Source organism: Ceratotherium simum, chromosome 11, assembly GCF_057802395.1.
Source record: "Ceratotherium simum simum isolate JZ-2026a chromosome 11, ASM5780239v1, whole genome shotgun sequence".
In the NCBI taxonomy this organism is placed as follows: Eukaryota; Metazoa; Chordata; class Mammalia; order Perissodactyla; family Rhinocerotidae; genus Ceratotherium; species Ceratotherium simum.
Genome location: NC_141910.1, coordinates 19,307,501 through 19,329,727, shown reverse-complemented (window position 1 = coordinate 19,329,727; position 22,227 = coordinate 19,307,501). Strand labels below are relative to the sequence as shown.

General features: G+C 41.6%; 1 protein-coding gene across 2 annotated transcripts in view; it reads left to right on the top strand.

Annotated features, from left to right (window-relative positions):
* The window catches only part of MEIS1 (Meis homeobox 1), a 130,343-nt gene that overhangs the window by 4,059 nt on the left and 104,057 nt on the right, over positions 1-22,227 (top strand). For both annotated transcript variants that reach the window (XM_014791462.2, XM_004435613.3), the window contains exons 3-6: positions 664-805; positions 1,336-1,386; positions 2,177-2,227; positions 3,657-3,803. In XM_014791462.2, coding sequence (XP_014646948.1) covers positions 664-805; positions 1,336-1,386; positions 2,177-2,227; positions 3,657-3,803 — 391 coding nt within the window. The remainder of the gene's footprint in view (positions 1-663; positions 806-1,335; positions 1,387-2,176; positions 2,228-3,656; positions 3,804-22,227) is intronic.

Genomic DNA, 22,227 nt, shown 5'->3' with positions numbered 1-22,227 from the left:
AATGAAATGCTTTACCGCAGGAACATTTGAAGGAACTTTCTTTTGGAGGTGGTGGGGACCATCGGCGAAGGAAGGGAAGCGTGCAGGGAGCTGAGGAGGAGGCTTCCTGCTCTGCGAGGGCCGTGGGTTCGGGGTCGGTAGGTGCAGCCCCCTGACAGTAGGTCCTGCAGCCATAGAGTTCCTTTCCCCGAGTTAGCTGAGCGCCTGCCACCGAGGTCCCCCGATCCCAGGGCTTCAGGAGGCTGCCGTGGAGGAACCCACTTGAAAGAGCTTTCCCAACCCCTGCGCCCAGCGCCTTTCTCCTCCACCAGGTCCTGGATGTGCAGCAGAGGGACGAGGGCTTGTCGGGGTGGGAAATTTAATTCAAAATGGCTGCTGGAACCGCCGGGGTTTTATTCTCAGCAAATGTTAACCAATTTCTCCGGCCAGATATGCTGAACCGATTCTGAGATACAGCCCATGGCTTAGGGCCTCCGACTTCGGGGCCCTAGGAGGAAGGGGAGGTGAGCAGTCACCTGGGTGGGGGAGGGAGGGAGAAAGTAGATGACAAAATCAGAGAGGGGGTCCCTGCCTTGAGCTCCTCCCGCTGTTTTTCTTGGGCGCCTTCTCCACTGACTCGGGACTAACCATTGTGTTGTTTGTGACTGTTGTATTTTCTTGCAGACACCCCCTCTTCCCTCTCTTAGCACTGATTTTTGAGAAATGTGAATTAGCTACTTGTACCCCCCGAGAGCCGGGGGTGGCGGGCGGGGACGTCTGCTCGTCAGAGTCATTCAATGAAGACATAGCTGTGTTCGCCAAACAGGTCAGCAAAATAAATGTTTAAAAAGTAAAAGAAAATAAAAAGAAGGCCTTCCCCTTTCCTCCCCCCGCCCCCACACCTAGTACATTTTCAAAAGGAACCAGCAAATAGTCCACCCTAAGCCATGTCTGTTACGCCTACCCTGAGATTTTCCTCCCATGAGTGTCTGTTTGCGGACGACTGAAAATCGCTCGTATTCTTCCCAACTCACGCTCCAGAACCTCACGCAGAAAGCTCACTCTATAAAATAAAATCACAAACACCACGCGCGGTAGCTGCCTTGGACTTGGAGAGCTGGGCAGCGTTCTCTAGAAGCGTAGTTTCTGGTAGATATAACCCTGAGTTCTGGGCTTGTTTTCAGCTTATCTGATTCACATTGAAGTGTTTCTGCGCGGGACAAACTCGGTGTCACCGAGTCACTCCCGGAGGTTACATCCTGTCCCCAACAGTGTAATGAGGCAAGAAACTAGGAAGGCGACCAGATTTCAAATTTTTCTTTCTCCTCCCCCCCTCCCCTTCTCACTTGTATTTAGATTCGCGCAGAAAAACCTCTATTTTCTTCTAATCCAGAACTGGATAACTTGGTAAGAGCGGACCCCTTACTCCCCTCCCCCATCTCCCTTCCCCTCAACCCCCGAGCTTTGCTTTGAGAGCCCTGAGATTTCTAGACCGGTCCTCCCATAGCTGCAAGTCGGTTGCAAATGTTTCCGTCCACGGACAAGTGGTCCGGGACAAGATCTCTGGGAAATAAATTCATCTCGAGAGGGGCCGGGCGAGCTGGCGCGGGGAAATGCGAGCTTTTGTTTTTTATGACAGCCGGGCAGCGCGGCTCTAATCAGCGCGGGGATTTATCTCCCGGCCTGTCAGCGTGTGTGCTTAAACTTTGCGGACTTCCCAGCCCTCAAAGTCGCGTCACCAGGGCAGCGACCGGGCAAGAGCCCCCAAACTACCAGTTCGCCTGAAAGGTGTGCGGAAGGCAGCAGAAAGTTTGCAGTGTGAAAAGCCACAATTTGGGGACTATTGGGAATATTTTCCGTGCACTCCTTTCCAAGGAAACATCTAGTCCAGGGATGTGGCCCTTTGGGGGTGGGGTGGGGGCAGTGGGGCCGAGAAAGGGGAGAGCCGTGGGGGAGGAGAGTGTTTATGATCCCCACTTAGATGCTTTGTTGTTGTTTTAGCTATTTTTTTTCTCCTTAAGAAATATAAACCTCTAGATGGTACCCAGTTGCTGCTATTAAGTTTTAGTGTTATTGCCATAAATCAAAATAACTCTATTTACTGGGGGGAAGGGGGTGGGCTGGAGATGTTAGGGCTGTGACAGCCAATTTTCTGCAAACTGGGAATGGGGTGCTCATTGTTTTTGTATCTTTGCAGATGATTCAAGCCATACAAGTATTAAGGTTTCATCTGTTGGAATTAGAGAAGGTAATTTCTCTAGCCTCTCTTCCTTTTGCTTCCTCCTCACCCCCAAACACACAGTGGGGGAGGGTTCAGAATGGCTGAAGTTCAGACTTCTGAGACATTTGCATAAATGTCTTTCTTTCTGGTAATTAGTGTCAAGGCCAATCTTAGTGTCCATTTTTCTTTGCAGTTTAATTACAATTTCAGCCGCTAAAACTGGGATCACAAACGCCCTAGCCTTGTATTCATTCTTAATACCTTGCCGGCTTTGAATAAATAGTTGCAATTCTATGCATCCCCTTGATGTTTAGAATGCTGCTGTGAGTTTGCTTCACAGGTTACCTTCGTGGACCCTTCTCTTCCTTTTCCTCCTCTTTGCTACCTCTGGGGGGTGGGGGGGGAGTTTTGTTTAGTTTTGGTGAGTTTCTGGAAGACAGTCTGAGAGCAGCAGCAGGTCAGATACAGAGGAGAGGCGGAGGGGGAGGAGGAGGAGTGGGCAGGCAGTCTGGAGGAGGTGGTGGGGGAGGCACATTAAACGTTTTGCAGAGACAAAGCAGAGTTGATAGTTGTGTCAATTTCTTGAATCTGCGAATCCTGCAAACACCCCACCTTCACACTCAAGAAAGGGTGTGGGATAACACGATTTTGCTAGCTATTCTATAAATCTCAGCAATAAAAACTTAATGCATTGTAATTCAAACTAACATTAAATTGCAGGCACACTCGGGTTTCTTGTGAATTTTTGCATGTCAGTGATGCCTGGGGCCTGTAAGAGACCACTCCACTTTCACCTAAATATCTTGAAGATTTCTTTTTCCTTTTTAAAAAACATAATCAATTTGATACGTTTTTGTGGCTATAGGTTTTTTTCACATCGTGAGTATTGGCAATTGATTTCCTTCTAATTTTTGAAGGAAATATCCTAAAATATGCTTCTTATGGATCGAATCTCTAATTACAAATGTTACAGGGACTTGTTTTGTCAGGCATATATTCTGTGCCACCACGGTGCTGCTCCTTTGGAGATATAAATATATATATTAGTATATGTATATATACATATATACACACACATTTTTTTCCTTAGACACATTGGAAAAGGACTTATGATAAAGTAACTGGATGAAATTAAATAGTTTACCTTAAATGTCACCCACCCAGGTCACCTCTCTAATGGCCACAGCCCTGGGAGCAGATGAATTTAACACGGGTGTTGAATATGTTGTAGCTTGTGAATCATCTTGTCACTGTCAATTTTCTGGGATATCTCTATTTTGCAAGAAAAGAAAGTTATTCCTAATTCTGGATGCGTCTGGGGGTCTCTGGAGGACAATTGCCCTGTGTTTTCCCTATTTGGAAGTTTAGATCTCACAAGGGGGGTGGATTGCACTTGTCAATGTCATTTATGCACTCCTGATTATATTTCCATTTTTTTATTTCTATCATAATGTAGGTACACGAATTATGTGACAATTTCTGCCACCGGTATATTAGCTGTTTGAAAGGGAAAATGCCTATCGATTTGGTGATAGACGATAGAGAAGGAGGATCAAAATCAGACAGTGAAGATATAACAAGATCAGCAAATCTAACTGACCAGGTATGCGCTTTTCAATTTCAACATCCCTGGGATAAAAATCTGTATGCATATTGCTTGCTGGGTCACTACCACCTCCTTTTATTATTTGCATATGATTAAGTCCCTTTTAGATACATTTCCATCGAAATGAAAATTTTTGAATAATGTGGCTATTATTGCTTCATTAAGGCTGGCTCTGGGATTCGACCTGGAGAGATGAGCTTGTAAAAGCTTTGCCTGCAAACTTGACCTGTTTCTTGTCGCTTTTAATTTTTGTCTTTATTTTATTTACCCTCTATAATAATGGGAGTGTTAACTGCCAGTGACCGCCTCTGATTGTAGGGCTTTGTTCTGGAGTATTTTTTTTTCCTTCTATCTGGAAGAAAAGAAAAGTGTAGGGTCTGCTTATTTCTTATTTTATTAGGAATAAACCAAGATAGGTGGTCTAAGAGAGACTGTGAGAGTTTGAAATCTAGCAAATGCTGGCTATTTTCTCCCTGTCTATACGGTTCATTAGCCTGTCTTGTCAGTTTTTCTCGGCCGAACGCTTCTAGACCTCACTGAACATTGCTTTGTGCAGCGCTCCTGCAAGCTCGCCCATTTTATTGTACTTAATAGAAAAAATAAGACCAGGCCGAGGTTATAAAAACAGATAAATATGGACATTTCTCCTCCTCCTTTCCACTCATCCTCCAGCTGGTACGTGCTCTGGGCCCTCTGGGTTGGCAGCTTTTGGAAGTGTCAGCGTCAGGGGCACCCCGGTGACTCCCTCGGTGTGGCGGGTGGGGGACCTCGCGCCGCCTTCGCGCTCAGCTGCCGGCCTTTGCTTGCTTCACCCCCTCCTCTCGCGTCCTCCCTCCTGGCCCTTCTTTCGCTGCGTTGCTAAGTGGGGACGACTTTTATTTGGAGTTGCTGGGGGGATTTCTCTCCCTCTCTCACCCCAACACCACTGTTTGCTCCCAGTGTCTCTGTCTCTCTCTCTCTCTGTCTCTCCTGTCCCTGTGTCTCTGGATTGGTCCAAAGGAGTTGCAAAAATGCAATGAAAGTGAAAACATGAGGAGTGGGTGAGAGAAAGCAGGGCTCAGGACAGCTCTCTGTTGTGAATTGTTGCAACGCGTCTAGAGAGTTGGGTTGGGGGCCTCCTCCGCCTCTCCATGAGTAAGTGAAGGCCCAGAGTTGTTTCTCTTTCTGACTTGGCACGTGAATCCCGTCTTGGGGGAGAGATCAGCCTGCCTTTGTTAAGCCAAAGGACAGCCAGTCATGCAGAGTTTTCCTTTGCAAGCTCTGCCATGATCACTGTTGGCCAGCCGCTATCTTGTCGAGTCCTTGCCCGAGTGCCCGACTCCTCGGTCTTGGTGTCATCCTAAAGTTTTCTTCTCTTAACATCACCCCCCTTAAAATAAATTCCTAGCTTGGATTTCTCTGGGTAACCCCGCGACAGAGGCTGAATTCCTCCCTTCCCACGAGGAGTGGAGGGCACGCAGAGCCGAGCTTTAAAAGCACCAACGCGCCGGGTCCTTACTATAATTTGGCAAGTTGTAAACTTTCGGCAGTGTAGACGAGTGCACAGAACAGGCAGCCTGCGCAATCCTGGCGCGGCCCTGCCGAGGTGCGAAACCTGCAGGCGGCTCCGGCCCCGGCCCCGCGGGCTGTCGGGCCTCCCTCCTGGTTCAGCCTGCCAGCCCTCGCCCCGGAGCTGTTAAATGCAGATTCCACTGAGGAACCCTCGGGTAGCTGCTGTTGAATAAAAATTGTAATCCAACAAGCCTAACTAGAAAATGGGATTCTAAAAGCTCCGGAGTGCTGGGTACATAAAGCTATTTGAGCAAATTACAAGAATCGCTTAGGGGCATGAATGAAATCAACACTTTAATTGCCTCCAAAATGAAGATTTATACCCCATTTTCTCAACGAATCATTATTTTATTAAAGTCAAAGATAAAGGACCAAAGTTATGGGGTTTTTTGGGGGGATACAAAACTGATACAACATCACTGAGTTCTCCCCCTAGTCCTTCGGTGAACTTTTGTTACCCGATTGCCTTAATTTGAGATATGCAGATTGGTGGGCAATTGTACTGGGTAAAAATTCCCCTTTTGTTCTCCTCTCCCACCTATAAAATGAGAAGCGCACACCCCGGCCCGCCGTTTACCAGTGGGCTTCGCAGCTGTGGTTGAGCTCGTGGTGCCGTTGGCCTATGCGCGTGGGCGCACTCGCGCGACTCCTCGGGCTCCCCTAGGTCTCGGTTGGTCCGAGAGCAGCAAACCCAAGTTTGTTCTAATTGTGCGCTTGCCGGGAACCAGGAGCTAGTGTGCCTGGGCTCCCTTTGGAGCAGGGAGCGCAGAGCGCGGGGCACACGCGGGACTGTGCCTCGGACGCGGAGTGGAGGCCCCTGTCCTGGGAGGTGGGAAGCGAGGGACAAGCCATAGGGTCACCCCGTGGGCGCCAGTTCTCCCAACTGGAGCCTGCTCGCCGGTCCCCGAGGGCGCTGGACCCCTAGTGCGGCGCCTTGGGAGCCGGGCCCAGAAAGGACGGCTTCGTCACCTGTCTGCGAATGCGGCCCGGCCAGTTTGAGCCCGGGCGGAGGGTGCGCTCCGGGACTGGATGCTTCAGGTGTGGCGCGAGCGCTGGGCCTCGTTAGCTCATTAACCCCTCTGTCTCTAGGGCCTGCTGGTGGCACGGCTTATTTTATGTTACTTTTTTTTTTCCTCGGAGAGCGCGAAGGCTGCCTCCCGCGCAGGGACCTGGGATCGACGACTTTGATACCAGCCGGTTTCCCGGAGGGCTAAGTCGGCGGAAATCCACTTGGCCTTGTGGTGGTGTTGGTTTGGGTGGTTTTTGTTTTGTTTATCAGATTAAGACCCCAATAGAAACCGTAATCCCGTTCTCCCCTATCAAGTCCTCCCCCATTCCCACTCCCAGGCCCCGAGGTCCCAAGCCTGAGAGCCACCTCTCGCCGACGCAGGCCTCCCGGGCGCCCTCTCCTGACCGCGGCGCTCCGGGTTCGGCACTGACGCTCCCGACGCCCTGGGACTGGGGGCAGCGAGAGGCACCGGCGGCTTCCCGGGCACGGCATGGGGCGAGGGCCGGGCCGCGACCCGAGAGGCAGGCGTCGAGGCGAGGGTTGAGCCTGGTTGGCGGGGGAAAAGGACGCAGGTCCGAGGGGAGGTGGGGCGCGTGTTTGGGGACCCAGGGTGGAATCGGGAGGGCCAAGAGCGGTTAGGCGAGGAAGAGCCTGGCCTCCCCGACCCTAGACTTCAGGCCGTGCTCCAGGAAGGGGCCGTCGAATGAAGCCTTCCTTCCTAGAGCTGTCTGTTGCTCGCCACTCCTAGAATCTAAGCATTTTCCACTCCAAGAACGGGTCGAGAGAGAGTGGAGAGAGGAGCGAAGAGTCTCCGGGCCCCTAAGGCCGCCTCCCGGGGTGGCCACGCCTGCTCCTAGCGAGCAGGGACTAGCAGGGCCTGCGCTCGGGCGCCAGCCCCGGTTCTTCCACAAGCAGCGCAAGGCAAAAAAAAATGGTCCCTTTGGATTACAATTTTTATTCAACAGCAGCTCTCTGGGGGGTCCTCGGCTGGATCTGCATTTAACAGCTCCTGGGCGAGGGCTGGCAGGCTGCACAGGGCGCCCTGTTGCATGTTAATCCAGATTTGTCTCTGACATCTGGGGAGAAGTAATGTGGCTCGAAGAGATGGAACCAGAAGGCCACGCTCGCCAGGCAGGTTAAATGCCAAGTGCTGTTGAGCTCCCGGGGGAGGGGGGACGGCCGCCGGGGCTGTGAGGCCCGGACTGGAGAGCGCCAGGCCTCCGGGCCTCGGGGATGCGGGGCAGCCCTGGGCCAGCGCTCTTTGGTTCCCAAGTGGGCCAAGAACCCTGGTGGCGATTGTTTTATTTTTAAAGTCCAGAATGTTGTTTCTAAAGCATAGCTTGAGTTAAAATTCTTAAAAGAGAACTTGAACTTGACTGAAAACACTCTGTCCCTGCAAAGTGGGATGGAGATGCATCCAAGGGAGATTTAAGTTTTCTCTTTGGGGAAGGTGTTATGGTAAGGAATGGGCATGGGGGGCAACGAACAGCTTAATGTCCTTGAAAAATTGGATCTGCTGCTTTAGAAAAAAAAAATGAGGCCATCAGATATTTACTAATAATAGGCAGGCAATTTATTTTCATCCAATAAGAAAACTGGACACAAACAGGAAGACAAGAAGATGGTCCTTTTGTCATGTAGTTTGTTTCTAAATGCTAACACATAGATACATCTTATTTAAATTGTAAATACTTCAAAAGGTCCCACCTAATGCCTTAATCCTGGAACCTCTCAGTCCACCAGGCCTTGCAAGCCATGGGGTCCTAGAATCGTCTTACTTTACTTTTGATTGTTGTTATGGGTCATGTGGTGCACTCTTAAATCCTTTTTTGAAATATGTCAAAGGGAAATTATGGCAAGATTCTGTTTAATGATTAAATAAGGTGTTGACTGCTTGTCACTACATTGGCTAATTGGGATGGTCATTCTAGGCCCTTTATTGCTTAGTATCTTTTGAATTAAACGTTGGTTGTTTACCAGGTTGTGTTTTTATTGTTACTTTCTGATTGGCTTTTAGTATATATTTATGTGTGAATTTCAGAGTACGGATGTATTGATTCTTAACAGGGGCATTTAGAAAACATTTTAGAAAAAAAAGTAGTAGAGTATATGTGGATAGGTGGAGATCAATTACTTTGTTAAATATCTCGAAGTCTAAATGCTAATACTACAAAACTTACTCCCTTTTCATAGTTCCTTCCTCTCCTCCTCCTCCTCTAATCTCCCTCTCCCTCTCTCCCTTTCTCTCTCTCTCTCTCTCAGTGGAAGTCCCCAATGTAAGTTCCGTGGTTAATGGAAAGCAATGATACTAACGCTACTTTGTACAAAGTAAAACCCCATAACAGTAACTATTGTTCAGTGATTTAACTAGCTCTGTGGCAATAGGTCGCTCAAATAGCAATCCCTCTCCCACCAGAATGACTCCATTGCTCACGAGTTGGAAATATATAGAGTAGTTGTGGGTACTACTGCTGTCAGTCCTAACTTAGCAAGTTTTATTAGAAAACACGGAGAAGCTTGAATAGTAGAGGAGGAAGAGGAAGAAAAAAAGAATTAAAATATGGGCTCTGCTTTCAAAAAACTAACTGGAATATCATGCTATAATTGCCCAGCTTTGAAAATAAACAAATTTTAAATCATTATGTTTTCAAACAGGCGTATGTTTAAATGTTAAAATGTTTGTCATAGTCCGAAAGATTTAAAACACAGCTGTTGCTGGGTGTCGGAAGGAAAATTATGCAGTAAAGCTCTGAACTCTTAAAAACAAAGACTATTTGTGGTCTCATAGTAGAAACTTAGGTTTATTAAGGCCAAGCAGATAGGCTAAAGTATTGCCACGGGGCCTACTGTTATAAAACTAGCTTACCTCGCCTCGCAGGTGGAGTTGGAGAAACTTCGAAGAATGCATAACGAGTTATATTAAGACACTTGTCATAAATGAAAATACTGTCAACATGAATTCAAATGAAGTATTTTCGTATTGGTAATGTTATGCTTTCCATTGCAATAACAATATTTTCTTATGAAATGTAAATGTGTCAAACAAATGTGAAATGCTAAAGTTTTAATAAATGATCATTTAATCATCAAACATAACCCAAGTATGTATACAGAAACTTTTAAAGGAAAAGTCGGCATACAGCCAAATTCCTATAGGGACTAGCAGCAAAATGATCAAAAAATGAACACGAAATAAGACTTCCTGTAAGAAGGTCTATAATTCAACATTATTTGACTCCACTGTCAAGAAAATAGTTGAAGGATAGTAAACTGATACCGTTCTTAGTCATTTTTGTTACACAGTCTTAAATGTTTGCAACTGTAGCATTTTACATGGCCTTTTTAGGATTATGATACGTCATATTTGTATCAAAGTCGTACTTGGGTTTATGTTAGAATTGACAAAAATTTTCACCATTTCTCCTGAATGCAAAAAATTAATTTAATATTTAAAAATTACATCAAACTATGGGAAAGTATTCTTTTACAAATAAAGAAATAAAAACAAGATACATGTGACGCAGTGTATCTGACAGCTGTGCAGATGTTAGACTTAAATGTTTTCAAAATCTCAAGTAAAACAACACTGCTGTAAATCGCGTCAGGCTTGGTGTTCTTACTCAGCAGGAAACATCAGAATATAATACCTATTTTAAAAGTTAGGGTCTAAAACATAAAATGCAGTCTCCAAATTTGAATTTTAGGAATAATTCCAAAATTTGACTTTTGAGATCCAGTAGAAGTTTGGATATTTCACTATCCTTAATATTTGTGAATTGACTTTGCATGCATAAAATCAGCTTTGAAAAATGCAAGCAGATAAGCATGTGTATGGATTGTAAAAGATAAAAGGACATCTTCACTGTATTCTTAATTTCACATGCCATGATTTCAGGATTATAGGAATTTAGGAAAGCATTTTGGAGTCTTAAATAGCCTCTCCAGGAAGTGTACCTATATTGAGCAATTGCTGGGTTGCCCACACTTGTAAATTTGACCTTTTAATAAATGATATAAAGGATACTATGTGAAATAAGTGAGAATATATTCATTTAAATATTTGTCACTAGAATCCAATTTCAATCAATTTAATGCATTCATGTGTGCAGAATTAAAGCAATTGGCAACACTTTACTAGACTCTCTCTGAACACTCTTTTTCCAAACAGCATTTCTTAGTCTAGGAAATATGTTCTTGTTAAAGGAAAATACAAGAGTGCAAATCTTTTGAAATTATTTTATGTTTATGGATTTCTTGGTTCAGAATTCTTGAAATTGACTAAAACATACTATAAAGAGTTTATTCTCTCATGAAAAAAGCTTATTTCTACATTTATTGAATTATACACCTGTTGTTTATTGGTATCATGAGTATATACAGTTAAGTAGCCAGAACTAAGTCATTAACTCTCTTTAGGATATAGAATACCATGCTATGGCTTTTCCATGACATATGCACCACTGTATATGGCGTAAACTAATGGAGGATAAATAAGTTATGAAAATAAATTTTACATTATTTATTATCCTCAAAAATACATTTCTATAACTGATTCTTCCCTTGATACTTTCCATGACTCCATTTAGAATTAATAGGATTTATAATCATGAGGTAAAGAACCTTGAGTGTGAAATGTTATGGGTCTTTAAAAAACTTAAATGAAATCATATTTTTCTACAGAAAGGAAATGCTGTTACTATTAATGTTTACTAAGTAATACTTTTAAAATCACCGCAACTTTTTGTGAGTTTACTAAGTTTAAGCGACATTTTATAGTCTTGCTACTTTTTTTTCATTTTGACACAAGATAAAGTCTTAAATTTTACAATGGATTTAAACATTCATTATTTTGACTCATTTAGAAGATAGTAGTAAGTAAATAATTAACATTTTGAGTGATATTAGAATTATTCCCTGACGACATACACTAACTTGGGATTAATTGTTGTTGCTGATGAATTCTCATTTCTGTAGATTTTTCTTTTCACTTTACAACACAACATGGTAGCATATTTATTATTCATTAGTTGTAAATATCTGGGTTGTTGGTTATTATTTAGCAAGGCAAAACTATAGCTCCTTCTTTTTCTGATCACTTCTTTTCCACTGTTTGGTAAGCCTCCAAAGCCTAAGATTTGAACTTGAACTAGTTTGCAAGGTCTCATTTCCCTATTCCAGTACCCTTGTGGATTATTACCCACAAGTGGGTTTATTTTCCTGAGAAGATGAAAAATGTTACTCACTTTAGAACAGGAATGAACAGAGACCGAAGTCATCAAATATTCCCAACCTGGGCTTTACAATTAGGTGAAAAACTGAAAACTGTTATTCTTGTCTGCCTTCCCTAGGGCTATGTAACTTGATATAAAGATTCATATCAGCCCCTTTGTGCTCTTCTTCTTAAGGCCTAAATGTTTGTTTTCAGTGACTGTATTCTTAACGGATAGTCCATATTTGGTCCCAGACCTCCATCATTTGCATTTTATTCTGCATTTGCATTCACATTATGTCCCATAGAAACTCTTTAAAGTGAAGTGTGTTTATGACTATTATGAAACTCTGGAAAATGAAGTTTTATAATGAAATCGACATCGTCGTCAAAAGGACAATGAAGGGAGCAATTTGATGTAAATCCAGAGTTTTCTTATCCCATCTCCACTTGTAAAAGTCTTATCTCTCTTCTTTTAAAAATATTAGAAGCTGAGTGAATAAGAATTTCTTTGACAATAAAACTCCTCTTAATGTCTCTGTAACTATTTGGTTGTGTTCTCCAACATTAACTTAACTTGATAGACAAGCTATAATTAACTGTGACCTCTAGTGTTTTCTGTTATTCAGAGACTATTCCTTAGCGATTTGAAAACTTAATTTCCAACTAAATGGTGTATAGTGTCTGAGGTTCTAAAGGCATACTTACAGTTTTACAAGAAATGGAAATAGTTTGTGTATCTATGGGACTTCAGGAGGGAGATACTTCAGGAGGGGGAAATAACAATTTTTACAATGTAAGGTCTTAGCAGACTAACTAGTCCAGGTGGACTCTTTAGAGATTTTTGTTTTTTTAACTTAGTCTTTCTGTCTATTTACTGCAACGTTAAACTTATTCACACAGAAGAAAAAAAAACCACTGTGTGTTTCATGAGACAAAAACTCATACATGACCTTTTAAATCTAGTTATTTCATTGATCATAAAAACAGCAGTGTAGAGAAAGAATTAAAAATTGCAGCAAATAGGTAAGATGCTCTTAGCTATGATGCTACTATCAGAATAGAAACTTTAGCAGTATAATTAAATTGGGAATTTTGGGTCTTGTTGGAACATTTACTTGAAAGTTTGCACCAGATCTGGAGTTGTTTTAAAACCCTCTCTTCAGAATATTTTAGTGTAAGAACTTTGTGATAACTCACCATTGAACGTTACTTTATTTGAAATTGTTCATTCATAAGAGACTCAGTATCATGAGTAGCCACCCTGCCCTTCACTCTTGAACAGTTCAGATAAATGTATTATTTATTTACAGTCTATTGTATACATTATTTATGGGAAATATGCTATAACTCTACAGAGCATATGGAATTTATCTTTGCAAGATATGGGTGGCATCTCTGCCAAAACTGGCATAGGCCTAAGTAGATAATAAGGATTACCCTTGGTGTACAGATAAATATTATCTCTTATAGAGTCATTATGTGTTTATATTTCATAGCTCCAACTGCGAATGTGTTTTCCATTTTCATTTAATTGTCATAGTTTTCTTAGCTCTAGCTTCTGCCAAAGAGATTCAGGAATTTTACGTTTTGAATTGATCTTGGTGATAAATTAATATATTTGAGGGAAATAAAAGGATTTTGAGTAGCAGAATCATTTAACCCCTTCATTTCTTTCAGCATGCTTCTCTGTCCCTAATGTGTTAAAATTTTCTAAAGAAAATTGTCCATGAAATGTTTAACGGCTGGCTGTGTATTTCGTGGCTTGGCCTATTGTTTCACCATCTTTTGGGATTTTATAAGCTGTGTTCAATAACAGCATCACCAAGAAAAACATCAGACTCGTGTCTTGAACTTCCTTGCACAGAATAATAGAGATGTGTAGACTGTGCTTGTTCTGTGCATATCAAGTGTATTGTTAGTGTTCAAGTATTTTTTATTCTAATAATTATTCAAAGCCAGTAACAATCTGCATTTGAGTGAGTATAAACATTTTTATTCTGGAATTTGGAATTTGCAGCAACTCAATTTTATTTTCCAAATTACCCTGCCGTTTCAATTAGGTGCATTGTTCTTCCCTGTACTGTTTCGACATTCTAAAGGTTTGCTTGCCACCCTAATAGTGAGTTGTTGGAGTGTTAATATTTATTGAGGGCATGTAAAGAACATGCCAATAGAAAAAGAGGAGACTAAAACATGAACAAATCAATTATGGGGCTTTTCTTCACTTGTAGTATACTTCTAATACTCCAAATACTCAATAACTGTTAAAATAGTATGAATAGCCTCAAGAATAATAGCCGTGGGTATGGCTGAAGAATGGCGTTCTGATTAACTGGAATTCCTTAAAAAGTGCATCAACAGTACAACCAGGCCTCCTGCTTCTCAAATTCACAGTTGCTTTGGTTGATCTCTCAGTTAAGTGCCTTGAAATATAGAGAACTTGGCCATTCTAAGATCCAGAAACACAAATTAAATTTTAAGATGTTTTGAGAAAGTCCTCTCTGATGATTTTACCCAAGATAAATAATGAAAGGAGGGGAATAATCTTCTCCCCACCTCCAAATTTAACATCATAAGAGAGCATAGGGATTCAAAAATCCTTGAGGAATGACTGATACTTAGAAATAAAATTTGAAAATATAAAAAAACTGGAAGTGCTTCCAAAAAAACCACAGGGAAATGAGAAAATGCCTTATTGCTAATTGTTGGTAGAAATCGGTAGTAAATGTAAATTTCCAGGATTCTTTTATCCAAAGTATAATGCTATAAGGAAGTAGAATAAAATAAGGCTACATCTCGGCTGAATTTTGTTTTTCCTTTTCACTTCAAAATTGTGGATTTTCTGGTTTGAAAATTTAGAACTAGAAAAGAGAAAATTTCAGAAACACTTGAGAAAGAGCAATTAAGTGTGCCGATTGTAACTTTTAGGTACACAGCCTTTCAGGCTGACAGTGTCCCAATAAAGTATATACTGTTTGGAGTTAGAGCACTCATGTTTGAATCTAGGCTCTGCTGTCAGGGGTAAGTCACTTCACCTCCATGAGCCTCAGTTTCATCATCTGTAACGTGGGGATAAAGAACCCACATTATTGAGTTACTGTAAGAACCAAATAAGAATGCCTGTAAAGCATTTAAAATAGTAAACCCAAAATAAAGAGTATGTTGAATGATATTTTATTTTCTTACTTGTATTCTGCCCAACCTTCAACAATATGAATTTGATTTGAGGAGGGAAAATTGAGTAGTTGTTAATGGTGTATTATTTTATAGATTAATTTATAATCATAGCATTTAAGAAAAATACCAATTTAATCTTTATTAGGAGATGTCACATTGTTCTGATTTCATCATAGTGTGAAAGAGACTTGACACTCAGATGTGCTGCTGAGATAGTACAGCGAGTCACTGCAGATTCACTCTCAGGTTCAACTTCAGACAACAGTTAGGGCAGATCTTGTGCTAAGCACTTTTTTCCACATTTCTGAGTGCAAATGCTTCATGGCTAAGGTCCAGGTGCTTACAAGGTCTTATTATCTACTTGTACTCAGGATACAATGTTTTCTGCATTATCAGATGTTCTTTTTGCTAGGATCGTTGCCTAGAAAATTTGTGGTTTGAAGTTGTTTTGTATAAGACACTTTTGAGTTTATTTTATCTTAATTTGTTTGCAGAATGAGGAGCACTGAATACTGAGTTACAAAAGTAAAATAAAACATTAGAAGCAAGCACTCTTATGAAAGGGATTTTACAATACCAGGTATACTGGCATATAATTTGCACATTCTTCTGCCACTGCTAAATAGAAATGATAGAAAATAATCTAAATTTGAGCAGAAAGCTCTCAGCAGGTAAATGAAGAGTATGGTTTGAAGTATTTAAATACAAATGTTTGGAAATACAGTGGTGCTAGTTGGATTAGAGTTTTTCTTTTATTTAAACATTTAACTCTGAATTATAGTTCACAAGGATGATTTCAGGAGTAGAAGTGTATACAGTCATTAACATCTTTTAATATAGGAGTTTATTTTTATTAATAGCATGCCAACCATAATACAATGACATAGGAAAAGGAAAAGTTATTAAAACATAAATAAGTACTTTTCCTAAGATTCCTAGTGTAATGAGGCTTTATCTTCCCTTCTATTCATGAGATTTTTCTTGACAACAAACTGCTTAGTAGAATTTGAACATTCAGTACACCCGAACAATTTCTAAATTACTCACCTACTTTCTGGTTTTGAGATTTTGGTAAAACTGGTTGTCACCTCTTGGTAGCAGTTTCCTTTTGGTTATAATTATTCTTTTTCCTTGTAATTGTCTGAATGTACCTACCCCATGTAGGAATCCATATTATCTTCTGAGACCACAGTGGGGTCGCCATCGGAGTTATTGGCATTGATTCTCGAGGTAGAAAAATTGGCCAAAATGTATCAGTGTTGTGTGGATTTCATCAGGAAAGTTTTTGGAATATTTTGGCTGGTGTTTTACATCTGTTGACATTTTCCTGAGCATTGTCGATTCATTTTAATTCCATGGGTGAATTAATCCAACTATGCTGTTTAGTAATGACCTGAGAGCCTCAGAGTCGAGACCCTAAAAGCTATCAGGCTGTTGGAAAGTAGGATTTTAAGGAGCATGGGGAGGTGACCCATAGTGCTGGGCCTGAGCTTCCTAAGGTCACTGCCCTCACCACCTGCCCCAGCAGCCAGCCCTTGAGGATTGGGAGGATAACTAGGCATGGACATTTGTAGGTGAGTAGGCAAAATATTCAAGGGCTGGTAGATTTTAAAAATGTATCTGACTGCCAAGCTTCTTTAAATTTCATTACAATGTAATTGAAAACATTAACATTAGTTTTTTCCACATTCTTTGGCCTTATTCCTCATGCGCACGATGGGTATATGTTGCTGGGTGTGGTTGAGTGTGCACTTGTACGTCTCCCCATGTCTGAACCCCAGGCTTCAGTGATTCCTGGAGCTCATACAATCACCTGATACAAAACTTTTCATTTAAAGATGAAATTACTCCTTGGAGAATTTTCACCAAAGGCAAAAAAGCACAAAAATTCTTCTCCTCCTCCCTACATGCCTCATTACACAGAGATAGAAGATTCAATGTTTGAAAAATTATCATTTTTGTAGGTTTTATTTGTGGTATGTGAGAACTGGGAAATATCGGACTCAATTTAACAGCAGCTGTCTCTGCCTCCACAAACTACCCATCAGTACTATCATATGGACATATATATCTTTTAAACCAATACATCACAGTTGCTAAGTTCTTAAGGTTTTGGAAATCTACCTTATTTGATGCTGAATTAGATACTACGTTGTTTGTAAAGATACCAGCTGGCACCAATGTAGTAAGCCCCATAACTAAGGGATAATAGGATCATCATTGAGATGCATTTCTAGATTAAAAGTCCACGGTGGCAAATATGGCAGGGCTGGGACAGTGAGAAGAGGAAGTGTGGTGTCTTGGTGAGAGCCGCAGATCCAGAGAAAGGATGCTGCATTTCCATTGTCTCACCACTAATTTACCATCTGCCCTGAGTCACCAAAATTACCCTTCAGGCCTCTATTAAGTGGGGTAATAAGCACATTTTATCACAGCATTAAAAAGGGGCTCCACAAGAACCCTGGCAGGCCTACGGGCTTGGCAAAGGCAAGGGACTGGGGGCGGGGACAGGGGAGGAAATGGAAAAAAGCAGGAGAGTCGATGGAGACAGTCAGAAGAAGTGTGAGAGGGAGATAACCTTTTCAAAAGTCAGCCTCCCTGTGGAAGGCGCGTGGAGGCCGCCACCAGGGACGCCTCAGGCCCCACCAGTCTTTGCCCAACACAACACTCCCCTCCCTGCACTGTGTCACCTTTCAGCAGGACCGAGTGTGGACTTAGAAAAGGTTTCACCTCCAGATCATCCCAAACACATTTTAATGTGGCCTCTGAATCCACAGCATGTGTGCACACTCAGGTATTAATCTGTGAGCCTCTAGTATTTAAAAACGTCTAAAAGCTTAAGCATTAAAGAGGGCAGTTTTACTGTGTTGAAATAAAACAAAACATACTGCCCAAACTTGCCATGGTTAAATGAATTTTGCTTAATGGTTTCCAGGGATGTTTTTGAAATTCGTATGAAGAATTTTACTTTTTTTTCTGAATTACCTGAGTTTGAAGTTGGGTAGACCTAGCCTCAAGGGAGTATGTTTTGAGAGGAGCAGGCTTTCCCTAGGGCTCTAGCAAATTTTAGGTGCTGTTTGGTGGTTGAGTGAGTTGAATGCTTATGTGGTATGTTTTGGTTATCAGGAAGATGCAAATGGGGGCCACCAAGATTTTCAAGTAGGAGTTTCAGCACATCAGACTTTAAATACTCATAAATACAAAAATCTCAGGATCTCCTATGTCTTAGCTTCAGATGCACACAGGTGAACATGTATCCCTTTTCATAGCAGTACCTGGACCCTTCTCCTCTCGTTTCTCTGTGTATGGGTCTCTCTGGTCCCTTTCCTTCAGATGGCATCATTGGTTGAGAGATGTATAAGGAATCATGAGGTTATATGACTTTAAAGATCCTGAGAGACACTGTGTAGACAGAGGTGAAAAGTCTAGGGGAGGGGGACTAATTAGATGTGGCTATACTAGCCTCATGGGGTAGTGGCATTCAGTAGTCCCGTGTGCTATGCTTGGTGGGCAATCACAGACATGTGTGTTCATGTATGTATGGAGGCGCGCAGGTATGGGAATGTGAGTGTGTGTAGCAGGAGCCTCATGCACACTGGTGCATTCCCCACATGGACTGGTGACTCCCTGGATCTGGAGGGACTGGATTGTTCACTTTTGGAGACGAGCCAGCTCTTGCAGGCCACTAGAGATCATTTACTAAAGAGACCCTGGTGGTTTGAAAAACTAAATGTACTTCCCCAAAGAGAAAGCCACCCATTGATAGGTGCAGACTGACTTCAAATTTTGAACACTGGAATCATTTTCTATTTAACTGCTAGCTCACCTCTTCAGAGTCAAGATCTCCAGACTCTCATTTATCCACTTTTTTGAATGGGACCAGTAGGGTAGACATTTTGAAGAAAAAAAAAAAACATTATTTTTGGTCTGAAATAAAAAAAGGATTCTGGCATCATACTGTTGTGATGAATGACCCAGTGAGAAGACACATCAAAGAGCTTGGATCCTGTAAAGTGATTTATAAATATTAGGTATCAAATTAAACTTGATGGGGTGGGGAGGAGCAAAGCACCTGTAAAATCATGTTATTTGAAGGTGAAAATGAGATCAGTTTGCATTCCCTGAGCACACACCAGCTGGGAGATAGCCCAAGGCATACCAAGCTGTATGCGAAGCCAGCTCAGGTTAACCATTATTTCCAGTAGGTCTATAAACTGAATACACCTGTATGTAGATATCTCAGGATTGACTAGGTCAACCTATGTTGTTACATTAAAAACTATAGTAGCTGCCATTTATTGAGTGCTTGCTGCATGCCTGAAAATTTATATATTCTATGCCTGCAGAGGAGTACTTTTTTATCCGCCCTTACACATTAGGACATTAAGAGTTAGGAAGGTTGTGACTTGTCTAAGACCATGTAAGTGGTGCAGCCAGATTTCAAACTGGGATATATCTAGCTTCAAATTTCCTTTCTTTTGACTGTGTTATACTGCAACTGAGTATTAATATATTTTTTATAGTGGTATGTGTTTGTGTAAATGCAAGTGTGTGAGATGTTTTTAAATTGTGCAAGTCCTTTTTAGATGTTTTATGATGTTTAATATAGGAGATCACAGTATCAGGTGACAATTTCACACAGAGATCCTCTATATATCACTTAAGTCATTCACCTATTCTTTCAAAAACGTATTTGTATCTAATGTGGTAAAGACATTTACCTGGGATGGAGGGTAAAAGGATGAATAAGATATAGTCCAGGACTTCAGAACACTCATAGTGTAGAACTATAAACAGGCACAACAAGTCATCACAAAACAATATAAGAGTGAAGCGATAGAGATGTGCATGAGGTGCTGCTCCAAGTGCTCAGGAGAGGGGAGCTTCACTTATCCTGGGGAAAGTGTGTGTGTGTATCAGGGAAGGCTTTTTGGGGGAGGTGATATCTGATCTGTGACTTAATTAGCAAGGTGGAGGGAATCAGGAGCTGGGGCCAGGCAGGGCAGAGCAGGGTGTTCCAGGCAGAGGGGAAGGATGAAGATGGGCCAGGAGAGACAAGCAGAACATATCTGCCCGAAATCACGTGCTGGAGCACCAGGAACAAGGAGAGGAATGGTTCCCAGGAAGTAGACTATGAAGGGCTTTGTATACCAGACTGAAGACCCCAGATTGTATTCTGTAGGCAGTGGGGAGCTGTTTGTTCATTCAGCAAACATTTCCTGAGTGCCAGCCACGTGTCAGGCGCTGTGCTTGATATGCAGGATGCAATGATGAGCAAAACTGACACCAGTTCCTGTCCCCATGGAACTTATGTTCTAGTGGAATGGAACTCTTTTAAAGCTGGGGAGTGATGTAACTTGAACTCTTTAAAGCTAGGACAAGAACAGCAATCACTAAGCAATCACTAAGATGAAAAATGAGAGATTTATTTGAGAACTATTTAGGAGTAAAAATAGACACGACTTGATGACTCATTGGATGGGGAGGTGGTGAGAGAAAGAGAGGTGTCATGGATGGTTCTTAGGTTTACACCATGGATGGGTGGGGTTATACTTACTAGGATCAAGAACAAAGAAGAATGAGTAGGAAGTTTGGTGGGGAGATGAAGAGTTTAGCTTTGGACTTGCTTGGTGAGGTGGACATATTTGCATGGAGAGGGTTTAGCAGATAGTTGGACATACAAGTCTAAACACCGAAGAAGAGATCCAGAGACACAAATTTCATAGCGTGTGGGTGATAATTCAAATCATGGAGGTGAAAGGAATTATCTAAGGAAAACGTGGAAAGTGATATGAGGATCTGAAGTATGTCCACAAGTAAGGCATATATGGAAAAAGGATTCATGAAGGAAAAAAGAAAAAGAAAAGTTACCAATAGATAGGTTAATATTCAGGAGGCAGGGTAGTTTGGGAAGTTGCAGTTTGTCTGTTGGAATATTGGTGGAACAGTAACTAATGAACAATTCAGTTTAATTCACTAAGCGTTGACTGAGTGTTGAGCATGTGCCATACGTCGTGTAGAGCTGGGAAAGAACAAGACAGGGAAGATTCAGATAACATCCTTGCCCTGGAGGAGCCTGTATTCAAGGAGGTCATCGCTTCTATTTCACTAGCGGATACCAGTACAATTGCCTTATAAATAAAAAATGCCACCCAATGGATTTGAGTTTATCATCATAAAAAATATTATTTTGAAACATTCTTGAGAAATGATAGAAGGAATAGGAGTGTTAAGCTGTGGAAGAGAGAAAACATGGGGAGAATCAGTCTTGCTTCAAGTAGTTAAAATGGCTCTTCGGAGGCTCCAGAACGAGACAAAACATGAGTGGAAATTGAAGGGAAATTATATTGGTTTATATATTATATGATATATTTATATATTGATCAAGAACTTTCTGATAGAACGAAGTCTCTAGCTGGCCGCCTCCATTTATAACAACTGAAATAATGTCTGGAGGACCATTGGCTCTCAGTGCTGAGTTAGAGTGTAGACTCCATGATCTTTAAGGTCTTTCCAGTCCTGGTTTTTCCATCTAGCCCTGTGAACATCTCCTAGAGCAGTGGTTCTCAAACTTTTACAAAAATCACATACCCCTTTGAGAATCTGATGAAAATTTTTGGACATTATCCTCAGGGGAGAAAGTGCAAGTATGTACATAAACACAATTATTGTTAAAACAGGCTGCCTGGAAGTCTTCCATGGGAGGTCTATGGGCTTCGGGTTAGGACTTCTTGTCTTAATGGATTTCCACTAGATGAGCACATAGACATTGCTTACTCTGAAATTATACACATTGAAGAAAAAAGCCTCTCTGGGACTTAATTTAAAACCATGACTAAGGTTTGCTATACATCTAGTGCAATGCATCATTGATTTTATTCTGTCAGCCTTCCTTTACAAGTGGCCCCAAGCAACTCACAACTTCACAGATAAATGTACGTAATCATATGCACATATTTTATTTTAAAAATAATGATAATCTTTGGTGTAACCACATATAGTCACAGAGATATGTTATTGTAATTGAGATTCTCTGGTAGATGGATTTTGGGGGAGTTCTTTCTGATTAGGGCTGTCTTACATATTTATACTAGAAGAGTTCATGAGCTATTTCTGATACTTAGACTTTAATCATGCTTAATGAACTGAACTAAACATAATTCTTGTTCTGTTTTGGTAACCTTGTGGATTTCTCCTAATGCTCAGTTTCATATGACTACACCGTTCTTGAAATGCTAATACCCCAAATGCTAATTCCAGAGAGGACCACAAAAGTTAGACTTCATTTCAGAGAAGTGCATTCAGTATTCACAGGCCTTTCTGGAAGAACAAGGCTGTGAGAGGAATATTAGGTGGAAAATATTGGCTCCTACCTTTAGTGAACACACAAATTTAAACATATAGGTTGCACAAAATTTGGATAGACTGAGGTGGAATCCAACATTTCTTGCATGAATGCCTGTATAATGTGG